This window comes from Alosa sapidissima, chromosome 12 (genome assembly GCF_018492685.1).
Source record: "Alosa sapidissima isolate fAloSap1 chromosome 12, fAloSap1.pri, whole genome shotgun sequence".
Classification (NCBI taxonomy): Eukaryota; Metazoa; Chordata; class Actinopteri; order Clupeiformes; family Clupeidae; genus Alosa; species Alosa sapidissima.
The window spans coordinates 27,926,508-27,949,080 of NC_055968.1; the positions used below are offsets into that span (position 1 = coordinate 27,926,508).

At 42.5% G+C, this 22,573-nt stretch overlaps 2 protein-coding genes across 3 annotated transcripts in view; both read right to left on the reverse strand.

The window, feature by feature from the left end:
* The window catches only part of abl2 (c-abl oncogene 2, non-receptor tyrosine kinase), a 41,592-nt gene extending 32,205 nt beyond the window's left edge, over nucleotides 1–9,387 (reverse strand). The window contains exon 1 of the mRNA XM_042058193.1: nucleotides 8,777–9,387. Coding sequence (XP_041914127.1) covers nucleotides 8,777–8,990 — 214 coding nt within the window. The 5' untranslated portion in view covers nucleotides 8,991–9,387. The remainder of the gene's footprint in view (nucleotides 1–8,776) is intronic.
* Nucleotides 9,388–10,368: 981 nt separating this feature from the next.
* On the reverse strand, nucleotides 10,369–22,195 carry soat1 (sterol O-acyltransferase 1). 2 transcript variants are annotated; one of them, XM_042057486.1, is made up of 16 exons: nucleotides 22,014–22,195; nucleotides 20,852–20,978; nucleotides 19,035–19,093; nucleotides 17,398–17,528; nucleotides 16,796–16,858; nucleotides 16,171–16,278; nucleotides 15,668–15,950; nucleotides 15,306–15,387; nucleotides 15,127–15,208; nucleotides 14,905–14,950; nucleotides 14,685–14,814; nucleotides 14,266–14,363; nucleotides 14,022–14,120; nucleotides 13,685–13,820; nucleotides 12,653–12,798; nucleotides 10,370–12,285 (listed from the first exon to the last, which is right to left on the reverse strand). In XM_042057486.1, exons 2-16 carry the CDS (start codon nucleotides 20,907–20,909, stop codon nucleotides 12,202–12,204), a joined length of 1,605 nt encoding a protein of 534 aa, XP_041913420.1. In that variant the 5' UTR covers nucleotides 20,910–20,978; nucleotides 22,014–22,195; the 3' UTR covers nucleotides 10,370–12,201. The 2 variants fall into 2 exon arrangements, with proteins under 2 accessions (XP_041913421.1, XP_041913420.1); XM_042057487.1 differs by lacking the exons at nucleotides 20,852–20,978; nucleotides 22,014–22,195 and adding an exon at nucleotides 20,505–20,806 and having other exon boundaries at nucleotides 10,369–12,285.
* Between the last annotated feature and the right edge of the window lie 378 nt (nucleotides 22,196–22,573).

Sequence of the window (22,573 nt, forward strand, 5' to 3'; positions counted from 1 at the left end):
GGATTGCTACCGATTGAAATTGTTATTGTGTAGGCCAAAATCAAAACACTGGTGAACGTTCTCAAGACTACCTAGACGCGAGCCTCTTCTGGGTTGCCAGATGTAATGCAGACTTAGTTAACGTTAGTTGACCGTAACGTTGAACGTAACATATTTAGCTGAAGTTAGCGATGCAGATGAAGTTTAGCCTAGGCTACCTGTCGTGGAGAAATATGGCCAGCTCTGCGTCAGACTTTATATTCTTCGTTTAACGAAGACGTCGCCATCTCAGGAAGCTCCTCCGATGTCCACTTAATTGGTTTCTTGTTTTAATTTTGGAAATTTGCCTGCCTCTCATAGGCTACTCGTTCATGACTACAACTGACAGCTGTTGGTTGACAGTTGGCCTTTGCTAATTTGGCAACCCAAATGGGGGGACGTGCCAGCCCATTATTAATACGCTATTCTAGAATTAAGCGTTCAAAACATAAAAGAAAATTCCAAGAGATTTCGCCCCGTAACTCATTTTTTTAACTGGTTTTATGGGTTATAGTAATGTTGTCAAATAAGCCAATACTTCAATTCATCTGTTTTCTTTACTATGGTGATAATTTTTGGAATGGTTATCATTTCCTACATACTGGTCCTTTAATTGAACTTTTTTGTACTTTGGTCAAAATACCAAGAGGAAAAAGCCCCACAACTTTCATCCCTGCCTGAAGAGGCCTGTTTAGAGCTTGCGGGATAAAAGTCAACTTCAGCAGAGACTTGGTTCAGATAGGTAAAATTGAGGTGGGCTTACTCAAGCTTCATTTCTTGAGGTCATGAAGGGAAGTCCCGAATGGCTCATTCTTGTCTCACTCAGTCCTGTTTCCAGACCTAGGCAGCCCATAAACAAATGACTGGGTTTCGTTATTGTGGTATTTTTTTTTCCATTATTAGCGTAAAAAGCACTGAAAAGTGTCATTTTCATAATGTGACCTTTAACCCTTAAAGGTGTAGGTTTTTGAACATTCTAAGTTCCGCAACAATTGAAGGTTCTAAAATTCTATGTTGAATTCAATGAACCCAGATATTCTTTAGAATGTTAATTTCCCAACATTCCCGTCACACCGGTGTGACGGTACTCCTTTAAGGGTTAAGCAAAGCTGAAAACTTGCAAATGAGAAAATTGTTAGACTGCGTTTCATTTCACTTAGTCTGTGAGCACATATGGTGCTCATCACCACACTGAGGTTTCCAATCCCAGCATGCATAAAAAAAAAACCTTTTTAGGAGGCGACATATGGCAACGGCTCCAATCAATTTTCTTCAACGTGTCCTAAACCACCTTTCAATCCCAAGAGAACGTGACCCCTCACAACGACCACTTTAAGGCTTGACTGACCAACATGTGGAGCTGGCTTGCCCGAGATGTCCTCGTCAGATGTAAAGATCCTGCACGCTGAAGAGGAGGGGGGGGGGGTAGGAGAGTGTCAGTTGTGTTTAATTGCTCCCACAGATAAGGCGGGCTAAGCCCCAAGCTTGTTAATGAGACTGCCACCGCAGGGAGGGGAGGGCACTCTACACTAATGAGAAGGGGCCGCTGTGATCAGTGTTCCAGGCAAGGGAGAGAGCCAACAGAAGACTGATCTCGCCAAGGCAGATGTGGACTGCACAAGCTATTACATGTAGCCTACACTTCACATACATAGTTTGGAAATGTGTAGGAATTTGGTTCAACTATCAACTAAAAAAGACAGTTTGAAGTTGACAAAGGTTAAGCTTTACATTTCTATACAAATCCAACACCTCTACGATACGATAAGTGTAGCTGATACCAGAGGCTGTGACTCAGTACTCAGAGAGTAAATGGAGACTCCTGTTTCACATTGACATAGTTTCACCTGGAAGTACAGATGATGAGAGATGCCAGCATCTAAACACAAAATGTCATGACACACTTCCTTGGAACCCCTGTGCGGTAATGCATCATCATATAGGGTCATTCCGCGTGAATTCAAACAAGGTAGTTACTACACCGTCTCAGATTTTGCTCAAACCTTGTCTCTATCAAAAATGAGTCCCTATAAAATATTTCTGTTCAAATCCTAGGTCTTCATATTATTTCCAGCTCTTGAAATGACTATCTGGGAAGCAATGTTTGGGCATTAATTATGGCATTAACATAATGAAAAATATGATTCATGGGCAGCCTAAACATGTGGAAGACAAACATGTTCTCAGTAGGACTTAACCATTACATGTTTGTAAGCCATGCTCATTGATTTTATACCCTAGGTTTGGAAAAAAGTGCAAATACATTAAAGGTAAACTATGCAGTATTGGCAATTTCCTTACCGCTTTCACGGTTTTTGCTTCTTTTTCGCTGGCTTTGTCATGACGAATGTCCGAGAAACTCCATCGCTACCTTTTTCTAGCCGGTGCCTGGCGTGTATGTGTATTTGAATGCAGTAAAGCAATTCGATACACTCGTTATATTTCCTGACACTGAGGCCGTTGGCCCGCCGGCCGACAGTTGCAAGGGTGTTTTTTCCGCTCACAGGCGCTAGGGGGAAGGGAGACGGCCACCATTCAACCCGAAAAAAGTCATATAACCATTCCAATGACTCTGAAGCTGTTAAATAGGGCAGCCGTGGCCTACTGGTTAGCACTTCGGACTTGTAACCAGAGGGTTGCCGGTTCGAACCCTGACCAGTAGGCATGGCTGAAGTGCCCTTGAGCAAGGCACCTAACCCCTCACTGCTCCCCGAGCGCCGCTGTTGATGCAGGCAGCTCACTGTGCCGGGATTAGTGTGTGCTTCACCTCACTGTGTGTACACTGTGTGCAGTATGTGTTTCACTAATTCACGGATTGGGATAAATGCAGACCAAATTTCCCTCACGGGATCAAAAGAGTATTTAAAAACCAAAAATAAACTAAAATAAATAAATAAATAAAAATGAAGGTAAATTATAAACTTGTTTTTGTATGCATTTGGTATCACTCATTATTTTGTTTCTTCTTTACATAAGCTACTATATTTTATTAATGTTGTGTAAATTTGTTGCAGAGACTTCCAATATTGGCTCAACATTAATAAAGTATTGTATTTGTGGACAAAATAAGGGTTGATGCCATGTGGATAAAAAATAAATTGACCCTCAACATCACCAGTTTTGCACTTGTTCCATATCTAGGGCCTCCACTTGGCGGCCATATTGCAACGCATTTCGGGCACTTATGGGACATGCATTTCGGGTAGACCTGCATGTGCGCAAGGCTTCAAGACACCAACCTCGCTCCAGCTGCAAGATCACAACACGATTGGCACAATGTATTCACAACATACCACATGATTGGCACGATGGCAGCGGAAGATGTGTAGACGACTGCCATGGGAGATTCTTTGAGTGCTGTGTCTGCTCATTAGAAAGTCTCTGGTACAAATTTTTAATGGTCCGATGATCATATTAAGAGTATGTCCGACTTCAAACCTACGGGGTTTGGGCAGGCTAGGAATAATACTTAGCCTCCAAGATCAGGTATTTCTGGGTGTGTAAAAATGCTACAAAATTAAGGGTGTAAAAATGTATGAAAACATTGGAATTTAACAAACATATTTTACTGGCGTTAGTTTTGGGACCTACATATAGACAAACTTTGAGCAAAATATGAGACAGTGCAGCAACCATTTTCCTGGATTTTGTCTGATCCGACACGGAATGATCCATACATCTTCCTGCTTTCCTGTCATGCCTTCAGATAGTCTACCTAGACCCGTCTGTGTCATCAGATGACTTCACATGTTGCAATACAAAAGCCTCCCACCATAAATCTGTCCACATAAACCATCACCGGACATTTGCCTTGCATTTTCACCACACCAAATTCAATTGGGTAGGTTGCAGTTTAGTGTTCTGTAAACATATATGTGGGTGTGCAGTGGACCTGGACGAAATACAGTGACAACTTGCCAGATGTACAAATGCTGCTACAAACAGCAGAATAAATTCCTCACTATTTTTCTCATGTCAATCAGTTGCCCCTTACCACACTAGGCGCACACATGTACACAAAGGTGCGGGCACACACACACACACACACATCTTAGGATCACACTACACACTCCCAAGGAAAGATATAAAACCACTAAACTTTACCCATCATACACATACACAAAAGGATGAAGATGCGTCTTCTACCATGGCTCCCGTTTCCAATCAACCACCATGATGATTCGTAGCGTTTGAGGACGATGCGTCATAGACAGCAAACTAGCAAATCACTAGTGAACACACCCCCTCTCTGAGCCTGCATGTCGCTTGCCTCTGTCCAGAGTGGTAAAGTGGTTTGGGGATATTGGGAGGGAGGGAGAGGGGTGGTGTTAAGATTAGACGTGGGAGAGGACAGCCAGGCAGGATTATCCTCTACGCTCAAGTACAGGCTCAATATCCACCCCACTGGAGAGGAGAGCAGAGGAGAGGAGAGCTGTCCAGACAGAGTAGGAGAAGATGAGGGGATTAGAGAGAGAGCCATGACAAGCATGAGAGACATGCTGAGCCAGACAGAGAGAGAGAGAGAGAGAGAGAGAGAGAGAGAGAGAGAGAGAGAGAGAGAGAGAGAGAGAGAGAGAGAGAGAGAGAGAGAGAGAGAGAGAGAGAGAGAGAGAGAGAGAGAGAGAGAGAGAGAGAGAGGGCAAATGTGAGAGGGAGAGAGAGGATGAGTGAGGGTGATAGAGGGTGTAGAAAGGTGAAGAGGTGATAAAACAGTGAGCAGCGAACAGGAGCCAAGTGTCTGGCTCAGTCCAGCAGAGCTTGTTTTTTACCCCCACCACCGCAATTCACAGCATCCAAGCCACTCAACAGCTGTCCTGGCTTCTCTCCCTTTCTCTCAAACATACACACACCCACACACAACGCTCGACTTTCTCCATCTCGTACACACAAACATGTACTCCGCCAAACCCACAGCCACAATAAATCACTCCACGACCAAACAGCAAATCATAAACAGTGAATGCTTCAGACACACATCAGAAAAGCGACGATGAGAGAGGTCATATTCCGACCAATGGAGATACCGCAGGCTACAAAATATGACAGTAACTATATCCAACCCCCTTTCCCCTCCATTCAGAGCGCAGGCATCTCTTGTTTGGGACAAGAAAAACAAAGAAACAAAAGAACACTGGGCTGGGCCGTTGAACTGCCGCAGACAGGAGGACCCATCAGGAGCCGCCCGGAGCCTCTTGGCCCCTGAGCGTGCCACAGGCGTTTGGGTCACCCAAGCATAAGCCAGTGGCAACACACACACACAGACACTCGGGCACACCAGAGTAAGCCATGCCATGGATGCCAGGGGGATGTGGTGGCATGTCGGCATGTCATGCACACACTCACTCGCACCTCGAGTTGGACAGAAACATTCAGGCCACGCAAGAGGGCCGGCAGAGCAGCAGGTGGGGGGAAAAGGCTCCCCCTGGTGGTTTGGGGAGGAAGAGGGTGCTCTCCTTTATCCCCAAAACACACACACACACACACACACACACACACACACACTTTCTAATGGCGAATCTAGCATTCATCTAAGATAGGAGGGGGAAAATAAGACACTTGCTTATTTGTTTACCGTCAAGTGCTGTTTGTATGTTAAAAATAATAGTGGATTAGTCTAATCCAATTTCATGGATAATGCAAATCAGCTTACACATTAGATCATGAACACTGCATCTGCCCTTGAGCTTTCCCAATGGCAATGGGAAATGGGGGCAATGGCGTGGATGCGCTTCTGTGTGTGTGTGTGTGTGTGTGTGTGTGTGTGTGAAACAACTTTTTCCTGCCAGAGCCTACACACACACACGTGACACGAGGTTCTGCTTGGCCTAATTAGTGCTAGTCAAAATGCATTTTCCCCACAATTTCACGCTGCGCAAAAACTCCACTGTTTGTACAGCTTTGAAGCCCGGCGCTGCGGTGAGAGGGAATACATACGCATGAATAATAAACCGTCTGCAAGGATCCCAGAGACGAAGCTCTATACTACACAGTCTTCCACATTCTCCCCCTTTGAATATTACATTAACAAAGAGGTTCGGACCAAATGGGGGTGCGTGATGACTTCACCAATGGGATGGCGTAGAGGGTTGTGGGAGTGGAGAGGGGGGGGGGGGGGTGAGAATCCTGCTGAGTCACCTTGTCTGCGGAGGGCACCAGAGGTCGTCTGGGAAACTGAGGCTGGCCGGCCGCCGCTGAGGGCGTTGAGTCAGCGCTGGCCGCCTCCACACCAGAGACACGAAAGACGCTCGACTCCCTGGGAGACAATAACTGTCAAAACCATTCCCATCGCCTATGTCAAAGCCACAGTCATTCCTAAATACTCACTGTCCTTAGATATATGCTCAAACGCACAACAGACAGAGCTGTGAAGATCAACGCTTCCTGTCATTGCTGACGGAGATGCAGCAACTCTTATGAGACAGCAGTACATAACAAGCCAACTAAAAATCTTCCCCACATAATAACACAAACACACACGACAAAATCATGTAGGCTAGTTGAAGGAAAAAAACATCTCGAGAGGCCAAACGCTGGAAGAGGAAGCGTTTATCTCCAGAGTGTGATGGCGCTCGAGTTCAAGGGGAGAAAAGGGGAGACATGATCTGCTTTTGTGTCCAAAACAGGAACTTCAGTGTGACAGCGGAGTAACAGATGTGCTAAAGGAGAGGGATCAAAACCAGCAACATCCTGTGCAATGCATAGCCTACACACACACACACACACACACACACACACGCACACGATAGTCAGCCTGGAGACATCAGCACCACTTCATATCACCCTAATAAAAAATTTACTTCAAGCAATTCCTAAGTTCTGTTAGGTGCTGAGAATAACCCTGGCAAATGGCATGTCCATTATTCCTTATCAAATGCCATAGAGCAGAGAAAGCAAATGTTTATTTGACATACTAGTTACCATTAGAGTTCAAAAGAGGTGACTCCTGACATTTGGAAATAAATAAATAAATAAATAAATAAATAAATAAATAAATAAATAATTATTTACAGGCATTCAGGGTGCCCTTTGCTAGCCTGCTGAAGGGTTACACTGTGGAGATGTGACAAGTCTCCAACAGGCTGAGGGAGAGCGTGAGAGATGGAGAGGGAAAGTGAGAGACAGAGGCAAGGATGAGAAAGCAAGGATAGAAACAAAAATGGAAAGATAGAAGCACAGAGAGAGAGAGAGAGAGAGAGAGAGAGAGAGATTGAGGAAGGGAGAGAGAGAGCGAGAGAGAGATTGAGGAAGGGAGAGAGAGAGAGAGAGAGAGAGAGAGAGAGAGAGAGAGATTGAGGAAGGGAGATTAGAGGAAAGAAATGAAGGCACAAGGGGAGAAAAAGGAAGAGAAACTGGATGAGTGCGTCTCTGACATCCCCCATCACATCTGATCGCTGTGTCAGCTTTGACTGGCCCACCCTCAGGGCTGGAGGAGGTCACAGAGAATCAGACCCAGTGACAGAGACAGCGCTGCAGCGTGGGAGAGATGGGCACAGAGAGGAGAGGTGCTGCTTGGATGAGCTGTAGGAACTGCTGATCCTCCTCAATGTGAAATTAAGCCCTTCTGCTTGCCCACTAAAAGGTCAGACCGCCCCCACCCTTATCCACCATCACTAGTGGCTCATGGTTTCTTCATAGATTACAGGCATCTGCGATCTCTCTGTCTCTCTGATCAAAGATGATACCAACCCATCTCTCTAACAATCACTCAATTTACAACAGTGACTCTTATAGAGTAAGAGGAGAGGACAAGGACAAGAGTGAAAAGAGGTTATTGCCTGGATAGCTCAATAAATAACAAAAAAAAGCATCGAAAGTCATGTGCCTCATGCGCTTTGCCGGCAAGAAAGAAATCACTAATCTTGTTGAAGTAAATCTAATTTAAAATCTGTTGTCAGAAATACTATTTTTGTGAGGTCGCTCTTAAGGTGGACTGTCAGCTGAGGCCAAGTATTGTTGCTACCTTTCAGTTCCCACGTATCTGTTTTAAGTCAAACAAAGTGAATATCCTCGCCGTCTAGAAAGTGACAACATTTCTGGTCTGAAACAGAGGGCATGGGTCTACGCTTATCATTCTGTTTCGAGCATCTCCAATTTATCATCGCCCATTATGCGTCTCCATCTTGCCGAAATCATGGCCCTTCCATACTCCCATCCAACACTTCAGTCATGAAGACTGAACGTATCCGTCATGCCAGATGTTTTGCTCCTGTTCCGAGACTATTTTTTCTTTCTAGTTTCAAAAGACGTTCCAACAAACCGACAGTCACTTCAAACTTTAGTTTAACGATAGTTTTTACACACAATTCATGGAACTGGTTTCCATCCTTCAAGTTACCACTTGGGCAACAGCTGATAGATAAAGCTCGACAGCTAGCAACGTCAGCTTGCATGGGCACGTTTCCCGTGAGTAAGGTGACAAACTGAAGCCATTTGCCAATTGTAAAGTAGCTATTCTGACTGGTAGAATTAACATCAATGTTGGCGAGCTACACAGGCGAGGTCGGTGAAGGCAAGAAACACCACCGCATGCTACGTTTGCAAGGGACTGTTGGTGTTGCTGTGCCAAGCATACACATCGTTAACTTAGTTATCATTCTCCTGCTATTTCCGCTAGCTAACGTCCATGTACCGTTTTCTGGCTAGGATAGGATAGCCAATGTGCTAGGAAAAGGGAAGTCCAGATTTGTTCACCGGCCAGTCAGGCTACCACACAAAAGACTGAACACAATGCCATACCACTGATGAATAAAGCAATTACCTGAGTGTTGAGTGAATATATTAATTCCCGGGTCCGACAAGTTAGCAGCGGCTGTTCTCCCTGGTGGCGTTCCAGTAGTCGCGACTTCTTTGGGTCTCCTCCCGGAGCCAGTTGATCGACTTGCTTTCCCGGGGTGCTGCAGCTGAGAGTGCGGCTGCTGCGGTTGGAGTCCTGAAGAAGCCCCCTCGCCCACGCGTCCAACCTGTTGTCCCATTTCTCTCCGAGTTATATGTTACAATCCCTGGGACGTCGCAAGCCAACCCACCGTCCTCTTGGATCACATCCCCCAACAGAGAGAAGGGGCCTATTCAGGAGTATTCTTCGACCCCTCTTCAAGTCCGGGCTAGACAGCTATCCAAGCTAGCTAGCAAGCTAGCTGTCCTAGCAAGCTTGCTAGTGCGATAGCTATCAGTATGCGCCCACCCACCTCACTTGTATTAGCAATATTAGGCAATTTATCAAATTTGCAGGCGACAGATTAACGGCATCTATAAGCGGAACCACCAGTAAGGACCGTTTTCTGCGTTGGCCCCGAGTCGGTGTGAAAATGAACCCTTTTAGGGTCGTCTAGATTCGCTCCAGCCACTACGCGCCCCCTCTGACGCCGCCATATTTACCGCAGAATCAGTGTGCAGTCTGTACCAGTGAATCTTTCTGAATGAATCCCACAATGGGTGGCGTGCAACGAGTCACTGTCAACTGATTCATTTGAATCGCTTACACAGGGGATGCTGAGAGTACTCTGGGTGACATGCTCAAGCTGTAATATTGTAGCCTACAAAAACTGGCACGTGTGAAACATGATACAATTTTATGATTTTTTTGTGTATTTTTTACGCGTGAAACATGATACAATTTTACTATGTTATGTTGGCCTATATCTAGGTTGCCCTCAGGTATTGATTGATACATGGGCTACAAACATGTGCCTGTAGGCTACTTCATTCTTTGTCACATATGGCGACCCTGTGGAAGTGTAATGTAACTAGATAATCTTGAGGCCAAGGCCCCATATGATTGCTTCGAGAAAAAAAAAGGTTTTATGCAAAAATGCTGATTATAACCAGGCCTTACATTAATTTTCCTGAAATAATATATAATAGGCTAGTGCAGTGGTTTTCAAAGTGGGGGCCGGGGGCCGCGAGGGGGTGCCAGGGGGGCCTCAGCAAGTTGGAAGGAAAAATAAAAGCAACAAATAAATACATCTGAAAATTTTAAAATATACCTATTACTATGAGGGTTGTTATACAATTCCATTATAATAATGTGACGCATATCTGAACATTATATTTCCCATGATAATGACTGGGAATAATAGAGTGATAGCTCTCATATAGCAGAAAGCCCCAAATAAAATGTTTACACACTGTATGCTCCATCACGAAGTGCTTGTGGCTAAAATAGTTATTAGGATTAGCTTAATGTATTTTTACATTTGCCGTAGTATTGTCGATGGTTTTAATAGCACATCAAGGGGGTCCTTGTCCAGAACCTAGTGGTATTTGGGGGGCCTTGTCGTGGAAAAGTTTAGGAACCCCTGGGCTAGTGCACCTACTTTAGGCCTACTTTATCCAGCTATTTACTGTGACAACGGCATTGAACATATTTTTTCTTTGAAGATAAATAGGTAGTTTTATTGCACCAAAGCAACACAGTTGAGAGACAATAGTACAACAAAGCAGTAGTCAAATTGTTCAGCCTCAATAATACACCATACAGAATATCATATTTTACCATCTCAATCTCAATTTGCTCCACACAAACAGATGAAGTATCAATTTACAGCAGTAAACAAAGTAGTAGGTGGGGCATCTCAGTACACAAATATAGATGTCATTTTCCATAAATATATCAAGCTGAACCCTGAATATTGGACATACAACATTACATGATTGCTGTAATATTTGTTTAGAATTCACTTGTGCAAAAAAATGAAATAAGAGAAAAATAAAACAAACAAAACAAATAAAAAGATAAATAAGAGAAAAAAGATAAACAGGAAAAATTGGGTAGGCCTACAAATAGGCTACCTCACTTTGATGTCCTTATACATAACCACAGTGTAGCCTATTATACGCTAACGCAATATGCTACATTTTAGATAAATATAATAGCAGTTTCAGTAAAGGGTTGCCTATCTAGGTCATACAGTCAATTGAATAGACATTTACCTGTAAAAATAGAATTTACATAAAATATTTTATAAAATGGTTACATCACAGTTTTTACAGTACATTACATCACATGGGGATTGTATTTTGAGGTAGGACACAACCGTTTCTCAGTTTGAGAGTTGAACAGATAGACCTATCTCAGACAAAAAGGTAGGATGCTGTAGCAAAAGTGTGGTCTCAAGAAAGAACTACATTTGTTTAATCACAAAGGGGCCACACAGTAACTACAGTTCAAGTACGGTATCTTATCTTTTTCCATGAAATACTCTATCGCCATCTTGTGGCAGCATGGGTTATTGCAAATACATGTTAAACATCGAGGGCTCTGTGGGAAAAATAAAGGCCCCTTGAGAAAAAGGCCAAAAGATGGTTAAGCACAAAACACCACAATGATCACTAAATGAAATCTGAAAAAAGGCTGTAGTGATGACTCATCCATACTTCAAACTATCCTCGGTTACTAAATCTGCCTGTGAGGTCAGCCATAGATATGTGGATTATGAAATTCTGATGGATTCCCATTTGTCTTATTAAGATGATACTACTTGTTTTCGATTCTTGTGTGTGTGAGTATAGTCTCATACACAGTATGGCATACCAACAGTGACAGTAACACACTGACAGTGGCACATTCGGCAACAGCTGCTGGTAGCAATACATTCCACTTTTGCAATAAAAAGTGGAATGTGAAAATCATTGTCATACTTTCATTATTGCTCTGATAAAGAGACCACAAGAAAATCAGGTTCAAACACCATTAACAACGGTGATTGTTTCTCATAGTCCTTAATATGCGAATGAACCCTGATCCATGACATGTGAAAAGCATACTAGGACCTCCACAAACTCCCTGTAGCTTAACCAAATGTGTATACATTTGGATATATATATATATATATATATATATATATTAAAAAAGGACTGAGAAGGCATACAAAAACTGAATAGCAGCTCCTATTAGATAGGGGATGACTGCAAGATAAACTAAAAAAAACTAAAAAAGAAAAAAACACTTGAGAAGAGCATTCTGATGTATGATAGTTCAGAATCAGAGCAGCCATGTAAAGCTGACCATAACCTTGATTCTGAAACTGAGGAGAAGACATCCACAGAAGGCATAGTGCAATAAAAAAAAGTCAGAAAATGAAAGAATTTAGCACAGAGGACGTTAAAAAGAAGTCAACTCGTGCTCTTTTTTTGTTTGTTTGTTTTCATGATGATATAGCTGGTGTAGGTTCTGATCAGAATGGCTCAGGATCCCCCAGAGTGTTCTGCATGTGGACTGGTCAGGTGACAGGTCCAGGATCGTGGCTTCAGCAGGTCCAAGAAAGAGGGCTACAATACGTCACACACAAGGTCAAATGGATGTATGGACTACTAAGGGAAACACCATTCCAAAGTAAATATTTAAATACAACCTTCCATATGTCCTACTCTACATTAGAGTTTACTGGATATAGCAAATGTTTGAATGGCTTCACTGTATCTCTTCGGCAAAAATAATCTAAAACTTACAGTAATTTCATTTAGATGACAAAAAGCATGAAGTAGCATGATAAGACCTCTGAAATTCTGCTCACCACAAAATGAGCCATCTCCACAAAAGATAACTGATTTAATTGATATGACGGATATAAAACATGGAATTAATCATATTGCCAGCATGCTCATTTGCACAGTGCCCATCAGTAGTGGTGTTTACCTCATCGATGGGGCAGTATCGCTGGGCATACCACTCTTGGGAGTACAGGCAGATGATGACCCCCTGCCCCAAGAAGAGGGAGGTCCACATGATAACATTCCATATGGGGCCTTTCCTTCGGTCGTGCAGGATGAAGTTGAACATCACTGGCAAGAGATATGGGCAGGCTGAGTATTTCGTATGAATAATGCAACAAACACTGATGGTTCATTTTAAGTATTAAGTATATAAGTATATATACTCTTTTGATCCCGTGAGGGAAATTTGGTCTCTGCATTTATCCCAATCTGTGAATTATTGAAACACACACAGCACACAGTGAGGTGAAGCACACACTAATCCTGGCGCAGTGAGCTGCCTGCATCAACAGCGGCGCTCGGGGAGCAGTGAGGGGTTAGGTGCCTTGCTCAAGGGCACTTCAGCCGTGCCTACTGGTCGGGGTTCGAACCGGCAACCCTCTGGTCACAAACCTGAAGCCCTAACCAGTAGGCCACGACTGCCCCTTTTGAGGTCACTTCTCAAGTACTGACAGGCTATTATTTTACTATTGTATTCAATTCCTCAGTTTCTTTTTCTGTGTAAATCGTAACTCCTGCCAACCCACTTCTGTACAACTATTGGATTGAATAGCTCTTATTTAAATCTCTTTGTATTACTTCTGAATGTGAAATATGCTAATATGCCTTGCTTTGCCAATAGCAAATTAGCAATTTTGCATTAGAGTGCTTTCACTTCTGCTTCCATCACTATAATTTTGTACACTGCAGGCTTCTTCTCAATAATGGCCTATAAATTATACACAGAATGAAACACACCCTTGGTTTGTGTCATTTTCACAAATATTCAACTTCTCAGACTGTTGCCTTGTTTCCTCAAGTGTGAGCAGACGTTGCTTTAAAAATCACCCTCTGCCACCCTCTGGAGAAAACCATCCATTAAGACGGAGTCCTGCCACGGAGTTTTGCCCTCTGGTGTCAAAACCGTCATGGCATTCCTTCACAGGGATTAATGTTGAGGGTCTTGAGTACTTACTTCCGAAGCACATGAAGAGGCAGAAGAGTACTGGGTAGAAGAAGCCGAAGCAGATGGCCAGGATGTACTCATGCACTACTGCAGACATAGTGAACACGAACAGCATGGCTCCACTCCGGAAACGCTTCTCCGTTAACTGCAGAAGGAAGGAACAAGGCCAATTAATTTAGAAACATTAATTAAAAGTCAAACAATTAAATTAACAAAATTCAACTTACAAATGAGAGATGCTATACATCACTGATCCCAAATTAATCACCAACTACTGTAAGCTATTACTACGATCAAAACTGTTCACACTCAAATCTCCAGTGTTATTCCAATAAGAGCCACTCACCCAGAGAAAATCCCTGTACACATAATAGTACAGCCAATCATGCACCACCACATTCCATGTACGGTAGTAATTAGCAAATGATGTTGAGTTCCACCAGTCCTAAGAAGAAACAGTTGATGTTAAGGAGATGTGCAACAATTTTTCTTCATCATCCGCTAGTTACAGCATATTGCACTCTGGTATGGGCAGAGAGTAATACATAGGAGATGTCTCATACAAGTTGATTGGCACTATCCTTGTATACCTTGTAGAACATTCTGTCACCAAAACGCAGCATCTCTGCAAAAGCATTGAGCCAACAGTGCAGGAAAGCGAAGAAAGCCAAGAAGAGAACCAGTGCACCTGTGGGCGCACACACACACACACACACACACACACACACACACACACACACACACACACACACACACACACACACACACAATATACAGTGTGCTATTTTTAAAATGTCTGACATTTTAGGTAATGGATTTTTTTTATTTCTGTTTAGGCCCTTGACCATCAGCAGTGGTTACACAATCAGCCAACAAGTACATTCATCAGAAACACAATAGTTTTTTCTTTTCCCCAGTAGCAGCAATAGACATTTCTGCAAACCATACAACTTCTGTTAGACAACTAACAAGAAAACACTAGAGATATAAAGTCAAAAAAGTGCCTTACCTGGAAGGATGGAGTTAAAGACGCAGAGCACCATGGCCCTCAGGTCAAAGAGCTGTAGGCTGATGCTGCGGAACTGCGGGATGCAGAGCCGCACAAACACGTAGTACGCATAGAACAGACTTCCCAGCACCTATAGGGAAAATGCACACATTCAATACTAATGTATAAACCATTATGGCTGGATAGACCTGATTTAAAAAAACAGCGAATACAAACATACCTGACCAAACTTTGTGGCAACATAACTCCATCTTATGTATGGATTTCTGTCATCATGAAAAACAAAAAAACAATGTTTAAATACTTTCAGGTCCAAGTTATAGTTACAAACGATGCAAATGTAGTTTAACTGCTAACTGAGCTGATATGATGAAATATGCACATATTTAACCCGTACTGTATGACAAAAAACAGTCACGCAAAGCTACCATGCTCTACTCACCTGGGATAGTGATCTCTGTAAATGAGTGTTGGGGCAAAGAGGAAGTACAGATACTGTGTTAGCTGAGGTATGACAGGACCATCTGAAACATGAATAAAGTCATATTTTAAGTTGTGATTTCAGGTTGTGATTTCTTGTTTAACATTAAAAAATCTGGAAGGATCACCCCGATTCCTTACTGGTTTTGTCTTTCTGTGCTGCTGACAAGACTCTGGGGACGTTTTCCCTGGCGAAGGAGTAGACTTTCATCATCAGGCGCACCTACAGAGTCACATCATACAGATTAAAACCTCTTGAAGAAACCTAAAAACAAGCTAAGGGCTTCTCAGGAGATGACAGCACCAGCCAACTAGCATTGGCATCACAGCTAGGAGAATGCCTGTCTAGGTGTCTCGTTTCATGCCCTCTTTAGATTTGTATCTTGCTACTGTAATGTTGTTTACACACAAGAATTAGTATTAACGATTAAACGTAAACCAAATTAAAACTCAAGCTTAATTTCAACAGATATTAATGCTTTGAAAGATGGGAAACGTGTCACCTGCTCCACAATGATGATAAAGCGTGAGGCAGGCGGGAGGCTGTTGCTAAGCACCACTGACGTGGGCAGAAAGCCCAGCCCCAGCCCCTGGTAGAGCATGGACACGGTGCCCACCAGGACGGACCACAGGGTCGGGTGGCTGCAGGTCGGATACCAGCTGGCCCACAGGTGGAGGAGGCTGTACGGCACCACGAGCACAGATACAAACATGCACAGCCACGTGCATACCACCAGGGGGAGCTGCCCAAAGGCAAATACCAAGAGGTTGAAGTCCAACACTAACCTGAACAAAAACAGAAGAGACAGGGTGTGGACAATAGTGTAGTTAGACAAAAACAGAGGAAAGATATCTAGCAATCAGCTCCTAACATAGATAAATGCAATCTATCTAGCAATCAGCTCCCAACATAGATAAATGCAATCTATCTAGCAATCAGCTCCCAAGGTTCAAGATCCAGGTTAAAACATATAAGAGAGGTAAAAAAACATTATTTCTGTCTTACCGGCCCTCATCGATGAAGTCCACTACCAGTGTGCTGAGGATGAACAGTATGAGGAGGGCGATGAACATGTGGTAGATTGTCCGGATGTGGTTGACTTCAAACAGTTCACTGTTGGACCAAAGACCATCAATATGTTGATTTCACACATACAACACTCTCTTTCTATTCCGTCAGTCAGGTCAGTCATTCAGTCTCTCTCTCTCTCTCTCTCTCTCTCTCACTCTCACACCCAGCAAAACGGTCAGCCATGCTTAGTTCTGATAACAATGCCCTTTCTGTATCACAAGCACTGGAGGAATTGAGACATTGCTACTGCAGCTATGGTTACTCTGGTTACTGCTCTGAGAAGAATCTCTGTTTTCCAACAGCCACTCAGTGGCCTGGGATTGACTCCAGGAGTGGCACTGAGCTGCACACACAATGGGAAGCTTAAAATCTCTTCCTCTTGTTGACATTGATCAGTTTAAGGTCAGAGCTGTGGCAAGAGAGGGTCATGGTGTTGGTCAAAACTTACCTAGTTTCAAGGAACGATACGACACTGAATTGAAATCATTGCTGTTTGAGTTAGTTGTCTGCATAAAATCAATAACAGTATGAAATTTCAAGATTTCAGTCCGGCACTTACTCAAGCAGCGAACGGCGGCTCACATACACTTTGCCTGGGCTTCCTGGGGTTCGTGACTTCTTACTGGAGAAAGGAGGAGGGTGAGAAGAGAAAAGGGAAGAAGTAAAGCAACATTTGAACATTTGGCACTAACCAAACTCTAGAACTTACCACGACCTCTAGCACTCATCATGACCTTCTTCTCTCTCCTGACTGTCCCTCTTCTTCTTCTTCCCTTGACTTAACCCTTAAAGGTGTAGGTTTTTGAACATTCTAAGTTCCGCAACAATTGAAGGTTCTAAAAATTCTATGTTGAATTCAATGAACCCAGATATTCTTTAGAATGTTCATTTCTCAACATTCCCGTCACACCGGTGTGACGGTACTCCTTTAAGGGTTAACTGTCATTCTGTTCTATGCGGGTAGTAGGCCACTTATTGCTGCACTAACGTGTCCTAGTCTCACTGTACCATGATTGTTTGTTTGTTTTTTTGTACGTCGCTTTGGATAAAAACGTCAGCTAAATGACTGAATGTGAATGTAAATGTAAAGCCGCCACTGTTTAGTGATGTTAGTTTGTTTTAATAGATTCTCTGATTCATGAGTGAGGGTGGGCATGGCACCTGAGTTTATTGCTCTCTTTGTCAGAGAGCAGCACTGGGGCAGCTTCCAGACTGGCAGACTCCTCGATCAGGCAGTTCATGAAGTCGTTCACTTGAGAGTCCAGCTGCTTCATCAGGTCCGACTTCAGGTGCTGTGACAAACAGAGAGAAAGGAGGGACACCAGAAGGGTGATCACATGACCACATACACTGTATGATGTCAGAGATCTTTTTTTTTTTTAACCTGTCTTTATTGCTAATAGACAGAAAGCTACGGACCATGCTGACTAGAGAATGCATCCAAGTCTGTCCTTTGCCCAGTTTACTAAATAATTTCCTATTTCATGATAAATGAGGAATTGAAACATTAGAAATGTCTTCATCAAACTACAGCAATAGCACTTCCCCTTCAAATCTGACTCTTGGGGAACTATGATAAGATGCAACTATTGTTCATTTTTCTTTCATGCACCTCACATGACCCCATGCCCAGCGCTGACACAGCAACGCCCTTCTCTGATAGTAACTTTCAGCAGATGATTCACCTCAGCTGAACTCTGAGCTCTCAAACCTAACACAATAACATGCTTCTATACATCATGCTGACTCAAATCTGGCATGGAATCATGGGAAGGTGGGGGAGAGGAGTGGTCAAATTAAACTGGAAATTCGCCATTTTTCCCCCCCAGTACATACAGTATAGCTGTATATAAACTCAAACAAATTTGGTAAATATCGGTCTATCTGACTGAACAGTGGTTATTGCTGCCCCATGGAAAGTGAATAGACTACGTGCACGAAAGGCTCTCTATGTGTACTCCTTTGTTTCTGGTAGGGCCAGGTGTGTTTGAACCTGCCGCTATTGTTTATGTAATTAGTGTGTAAACTGACCCAGTTGGGCGTTGCACTGGTGAATCAGCATGGTACGATAAAGAAGGATTTATGCGTGTGTTAAAATTGTTATTATTGAGCAAACAAGATATTCAGTGTCAGAGTGAAGATGTAAGGAGCAGAATATAACAGATACCGTTACAACACAGTTAACGCTCCACCGACAATAAATGAGTGTACAGGAAGAGCCGTTAGTGCACGTAGTCTATTACTGTAAGTAGAGCACTAGGTGGTGTATGGGTTGGCTATAACACATGAACAGATCTATGAATGTGCCATAAAGGACAACATCAAGAAACCAAAAATTATCAGGCTACTATCACAACATCATTACAACTTGGCTGCCCACTGCACATGACTGAGTGTGTGTGTGTGTTTAAAAGGTGAGAGTAGTCATCCAATCCATTTCCATCCAAAACGGAGCCTCTTAACATATTGTTTGATGGGGAGCTTAACACCAGTGATTTAATCAATCTAGAGGGATTTGGCACCACAGGGGGCTCTGTCCAGGTCGACACATCTGCACGTTTTTAAACGAAATAACACAAATCTCTATAGGGTGTAAAAGGCCATAGAACCAGTAGAATTGCAAAAGCACTGGGTTGGCTTGCAAGAACTTGCAGTGCTGTGAAGTCATTAGGGCTGGGAGAAGTTATACTGGTTTTTCATCTGTAGTTGTGGAGATTTGCTTTGTATTGATGGTGAAATCTTCTTGAATTGTGCTGTGTGTCACTTGGCTTTTGACACAAATGACGTGTGTCTCTTACCTCTGCCGCCCGTTTCAGGTGAAGCTTCCTGCTGATCATCTGCTCCACCTCCATTTTACCTGACACACACACACACACACACACACACACACACACACACACACACACACACACACACACACACACATTTGATCATTGAAAACATCTGCACAGATGAGACACAGTAGAATAGAGATGAACACAAAACCTTCATGTGCAACTGAGTGTTTAAACACACTTCTTTTTTTTATCCTGTTGCCCAGTGACCTGGGAAGTATTGTTGCGCTAGCTGATGAGTCAACATGGCAAAGTTAAATATTTGCGTAAAAGGAAATATACTAGCTTAGCATACTATATGAGTTTATGATGACTTTTCCCAGGCATCCAGGGACAAAGTGTAAATCAAACACATTAAAATGTGTAGTAGATCGAACACAGCCAGTTGTGAGGTTTTATCCCAGGAACCATTTTTTTGGATGTTTTTCCTGTACTATTTTAAAATGTTTAAGTAATCTAGCAAGCCTAATGCCTTTTCCACAATGAACACATATACATCTCTCATTATAACATTGCTTCCTTGTTAGCCATGTAGGGTGGCAAAGTGTTGGAAGATTTGACAAGAAGAATCAGCAGTGTGGGAGGACAGTGACAACAACTACGGATGTCACACAGCTCTGCATAATTGCAACAGTTGAATTGTTCATAGCACATCCCCTTTATCCACCCTTTATCCCCATTTCAGAATAGCTTTGAAAGAAGAAAGAAGAAAGAAGTACTTATTGAATATCATGGGGCATAGGATAAAAACACCAGAGGTGAAATCACATTCAAACAACTCTCCTTCATCTTCCCTTCCTCTCCTTCCGCACCATCAAATTACCATCATGAAATTAAATGAACTACTCACAAGACAGTGCTTGAACTTTCAAAGGCCAGATATGAAGCATTCAAATTAGTGTTTCAACTGCCTTTCTTTGGTACATGAATTATATTCATTGAATATAAATGGCCCAGAGGCTGAAATTTCACAGCTGCTGAGAGAATCACCACCCACACATAGATCAGGTGATTCATTTAAAGACCTCATCTTCTGATATCAGAGTCTAATTAACAGACAACAAGTAACATCATATATTCAGCAGCATTTTAGGTTAAATATGAAAGCTGTAATCTATAACAGTGGCATTGTACTGGGAGACACATTTTAAAGAATATGTTTTGAGAGAAGAAAATGGCATAACTCTGCTGCCATGAGGAAAAGGCTTTCCAAGAAGAGCTCTCTGGCATTAGCTCAAACTAACATGAATCAGTTTGCAGACAACACATTGCCAAATTCAGAAAGATGATGGTAAGAAATGTTTCAACAGCCACACCAAGCTTCTAATGATACACTTTACAAAGCTGGATTTAGACAACTTCAACATGCAAAGAAAAAAAACACTCACAGATCAAGCTATCATGCATTGCAAAAAGTTCCAGTGGCAACATTACCTCTAAAACCTGTGTTGGCCATTATGGCGGTCTCTGCCTGGTCATAACATGAGGTGCCAGTGTCACTGACTGAGATGAACTTTATTTAATCGGGTAGTCCCTCCCTGCCAGGCTGGCAATAGGCACATGAATAACACAATACAGTCTACACCTTCCCTTATTCACTGTATGGATTAACTACTCTAGTCTGCACAGTCTCTCCACCCCTTAAATCAGGGAGGAGGAAGGATTCCAAAGAGCTTGAGTGAGAAATGCTACACAGTCATCATTATTGGGATGAATTTTGAACGCCAATTAAGAAAATAAAAGAAAATGAATGAATGAATGAGGCTATAGTGAAAACTTACCGTTGGTTGTGATCTCTCCATTGGGATGTCTCTCCCTGATGCCTCTGTCTCCCATCATCTCGTCCTGCTCTGGAGAGCTGGGTATGGAAAACGGCCTGTGGTTCCGCAGAGTGGACAGTAGAAGGCTCTGTAGAAGGACAACAAGATATCAGTTAGGTTTGCTGTACAGTGAATTTAGTGTAAAAATTCTTCAACCTCACGGTTTCACATTATCCGACAAAAACTGAGACCTAGGAGATATTCATTAGGTACATTCAGAGCATGTTACAAATAACAGACTGGAATCCCAATATCCCAGGGTGACTTGAATATGTCTCTAATGAAATGAAATTGGAAAGCAGGGAATATGTTTTTCAACAGAGTTTAAGGTTGAGAATGGTAAGGTGTGTTGAGGTAAACAATGACATCCATGATCAACAAGATCACATGAGTGATGAGATTTTCTTCTGACCTTTAACACTTCTGATTACCATGCCTCTGACTAATGAAAGAAAGTTGTCAAATAGCCCTATCTTTGCCCTTTGAACTGCCCATGTCATAGCCTACTTCAGTTCTAACTTAGGTGTGATTATCAGGGATGGGGATTTTCATTATTTAATGTTTAGGAATACATGAGAAAGCCAACATCCTTGTATCAAACAGTAACAACATAAACCTTAACCACAGACTGCTTCTTCATACATAACACTATCATCTCCGTCCTAATCTGTAAATCTTCAACTAGCCTAATTATGAAAATCTTAAAATTCTTGACATGCGTTGTATTGCATGGACACCACAATCAGCAAACTTTCATCATGATACACGATTGACAAACTAACAAAGATTAACAATATTTTCATCGCAACATATGTTGCATATTTTATTGCAACAATGTAGGCTATATACTGACTCTGAAGTAAAATTCAATTATTATTAACCTCAAACAATTAAGTGAAAAATGTTCTCACACACTAGTCTACGTCTGACGCCTATTGTAAGTAGCTAACATGCTAACAATCTTTTATAAACAGGTAGGCTACTGTAAAGTCAATGAGCGCTATATATCCTACCTTCTGACGTTAGAATAAGGAGAAAGAGTTCGGCAATCAAGGTGATTTGCTTACAGGAAGAAAAAGTAGGCTACTTCTTTATTAGAGACGATAGCTGCTTGTTTACTTACCTATATGGCCACCAAATATGGCCATATAACACGCAAAAGTCGGAGTGTGAACTTGTGTTCGGTAAGAGAAAACACACACAGGACGGTAATCCTTTCCTAAATCAATGACTTGAAAATTATCTCGATTTGATTTTGAGAAACACATTGTGTAGGCAGTGCCATATTTCAGCCATCACGTTGGGAGAGAGGCGGAGTCTCTAGTGGTCAGACCAGACCAGACTCTTAACAGTAGTCATCATCTGATTCATTAACTATAGGCACGAAACAAGGACCTCTGTTTTACGATGAAGTGTAGATCAGAAATCACTGTGTCTGGCCTTAAGGCTTTTAAGATGCATTCAAGTGCATCAGAACATATACTAATGAACATATGTAGGCTAGGTTAATGTAGGCTAGGTTAATTGCTCCGGTTTAGTAGGCTACAATCACAATCATTCATGAAAATAAAGTTCAGATTAGACCCACAAGACCAACAACTGTTTAGCCTACTTGTTGCTCTGTTACAGAAATCAGGGTGGTCAAAAACACACTTTTCTAGCATAGGCTACCGTAACCTATGT

What these genes read in the sequence shown, in the direction of transcription:
- soat1 (XM_042057486.1), bottom strand. Translation starts at nt 20,909, where the DNA reads ATGATGGGAGACAGAGGCATCAGGGAGAGACATCCCAATGGAGAGATC. An exon ending in ACCTGAAACGGGCGGCAGAG is followed by an intron (nt 17,529 to 19,034) that starts GTAAGAGACACA and finishes TGTTTGTCACAG; the next exon opens with CACCTGAAGTCGGACCTGAT. An exon ending in GTGACAGAATGTTCTACAAG is followed by an intron (nt 14,121 to 14,265) that starts GTATACAAGGAT and finishes GTTTCTTCTTAG; the next exon opens with GACTGGTGGAACTCAACATC.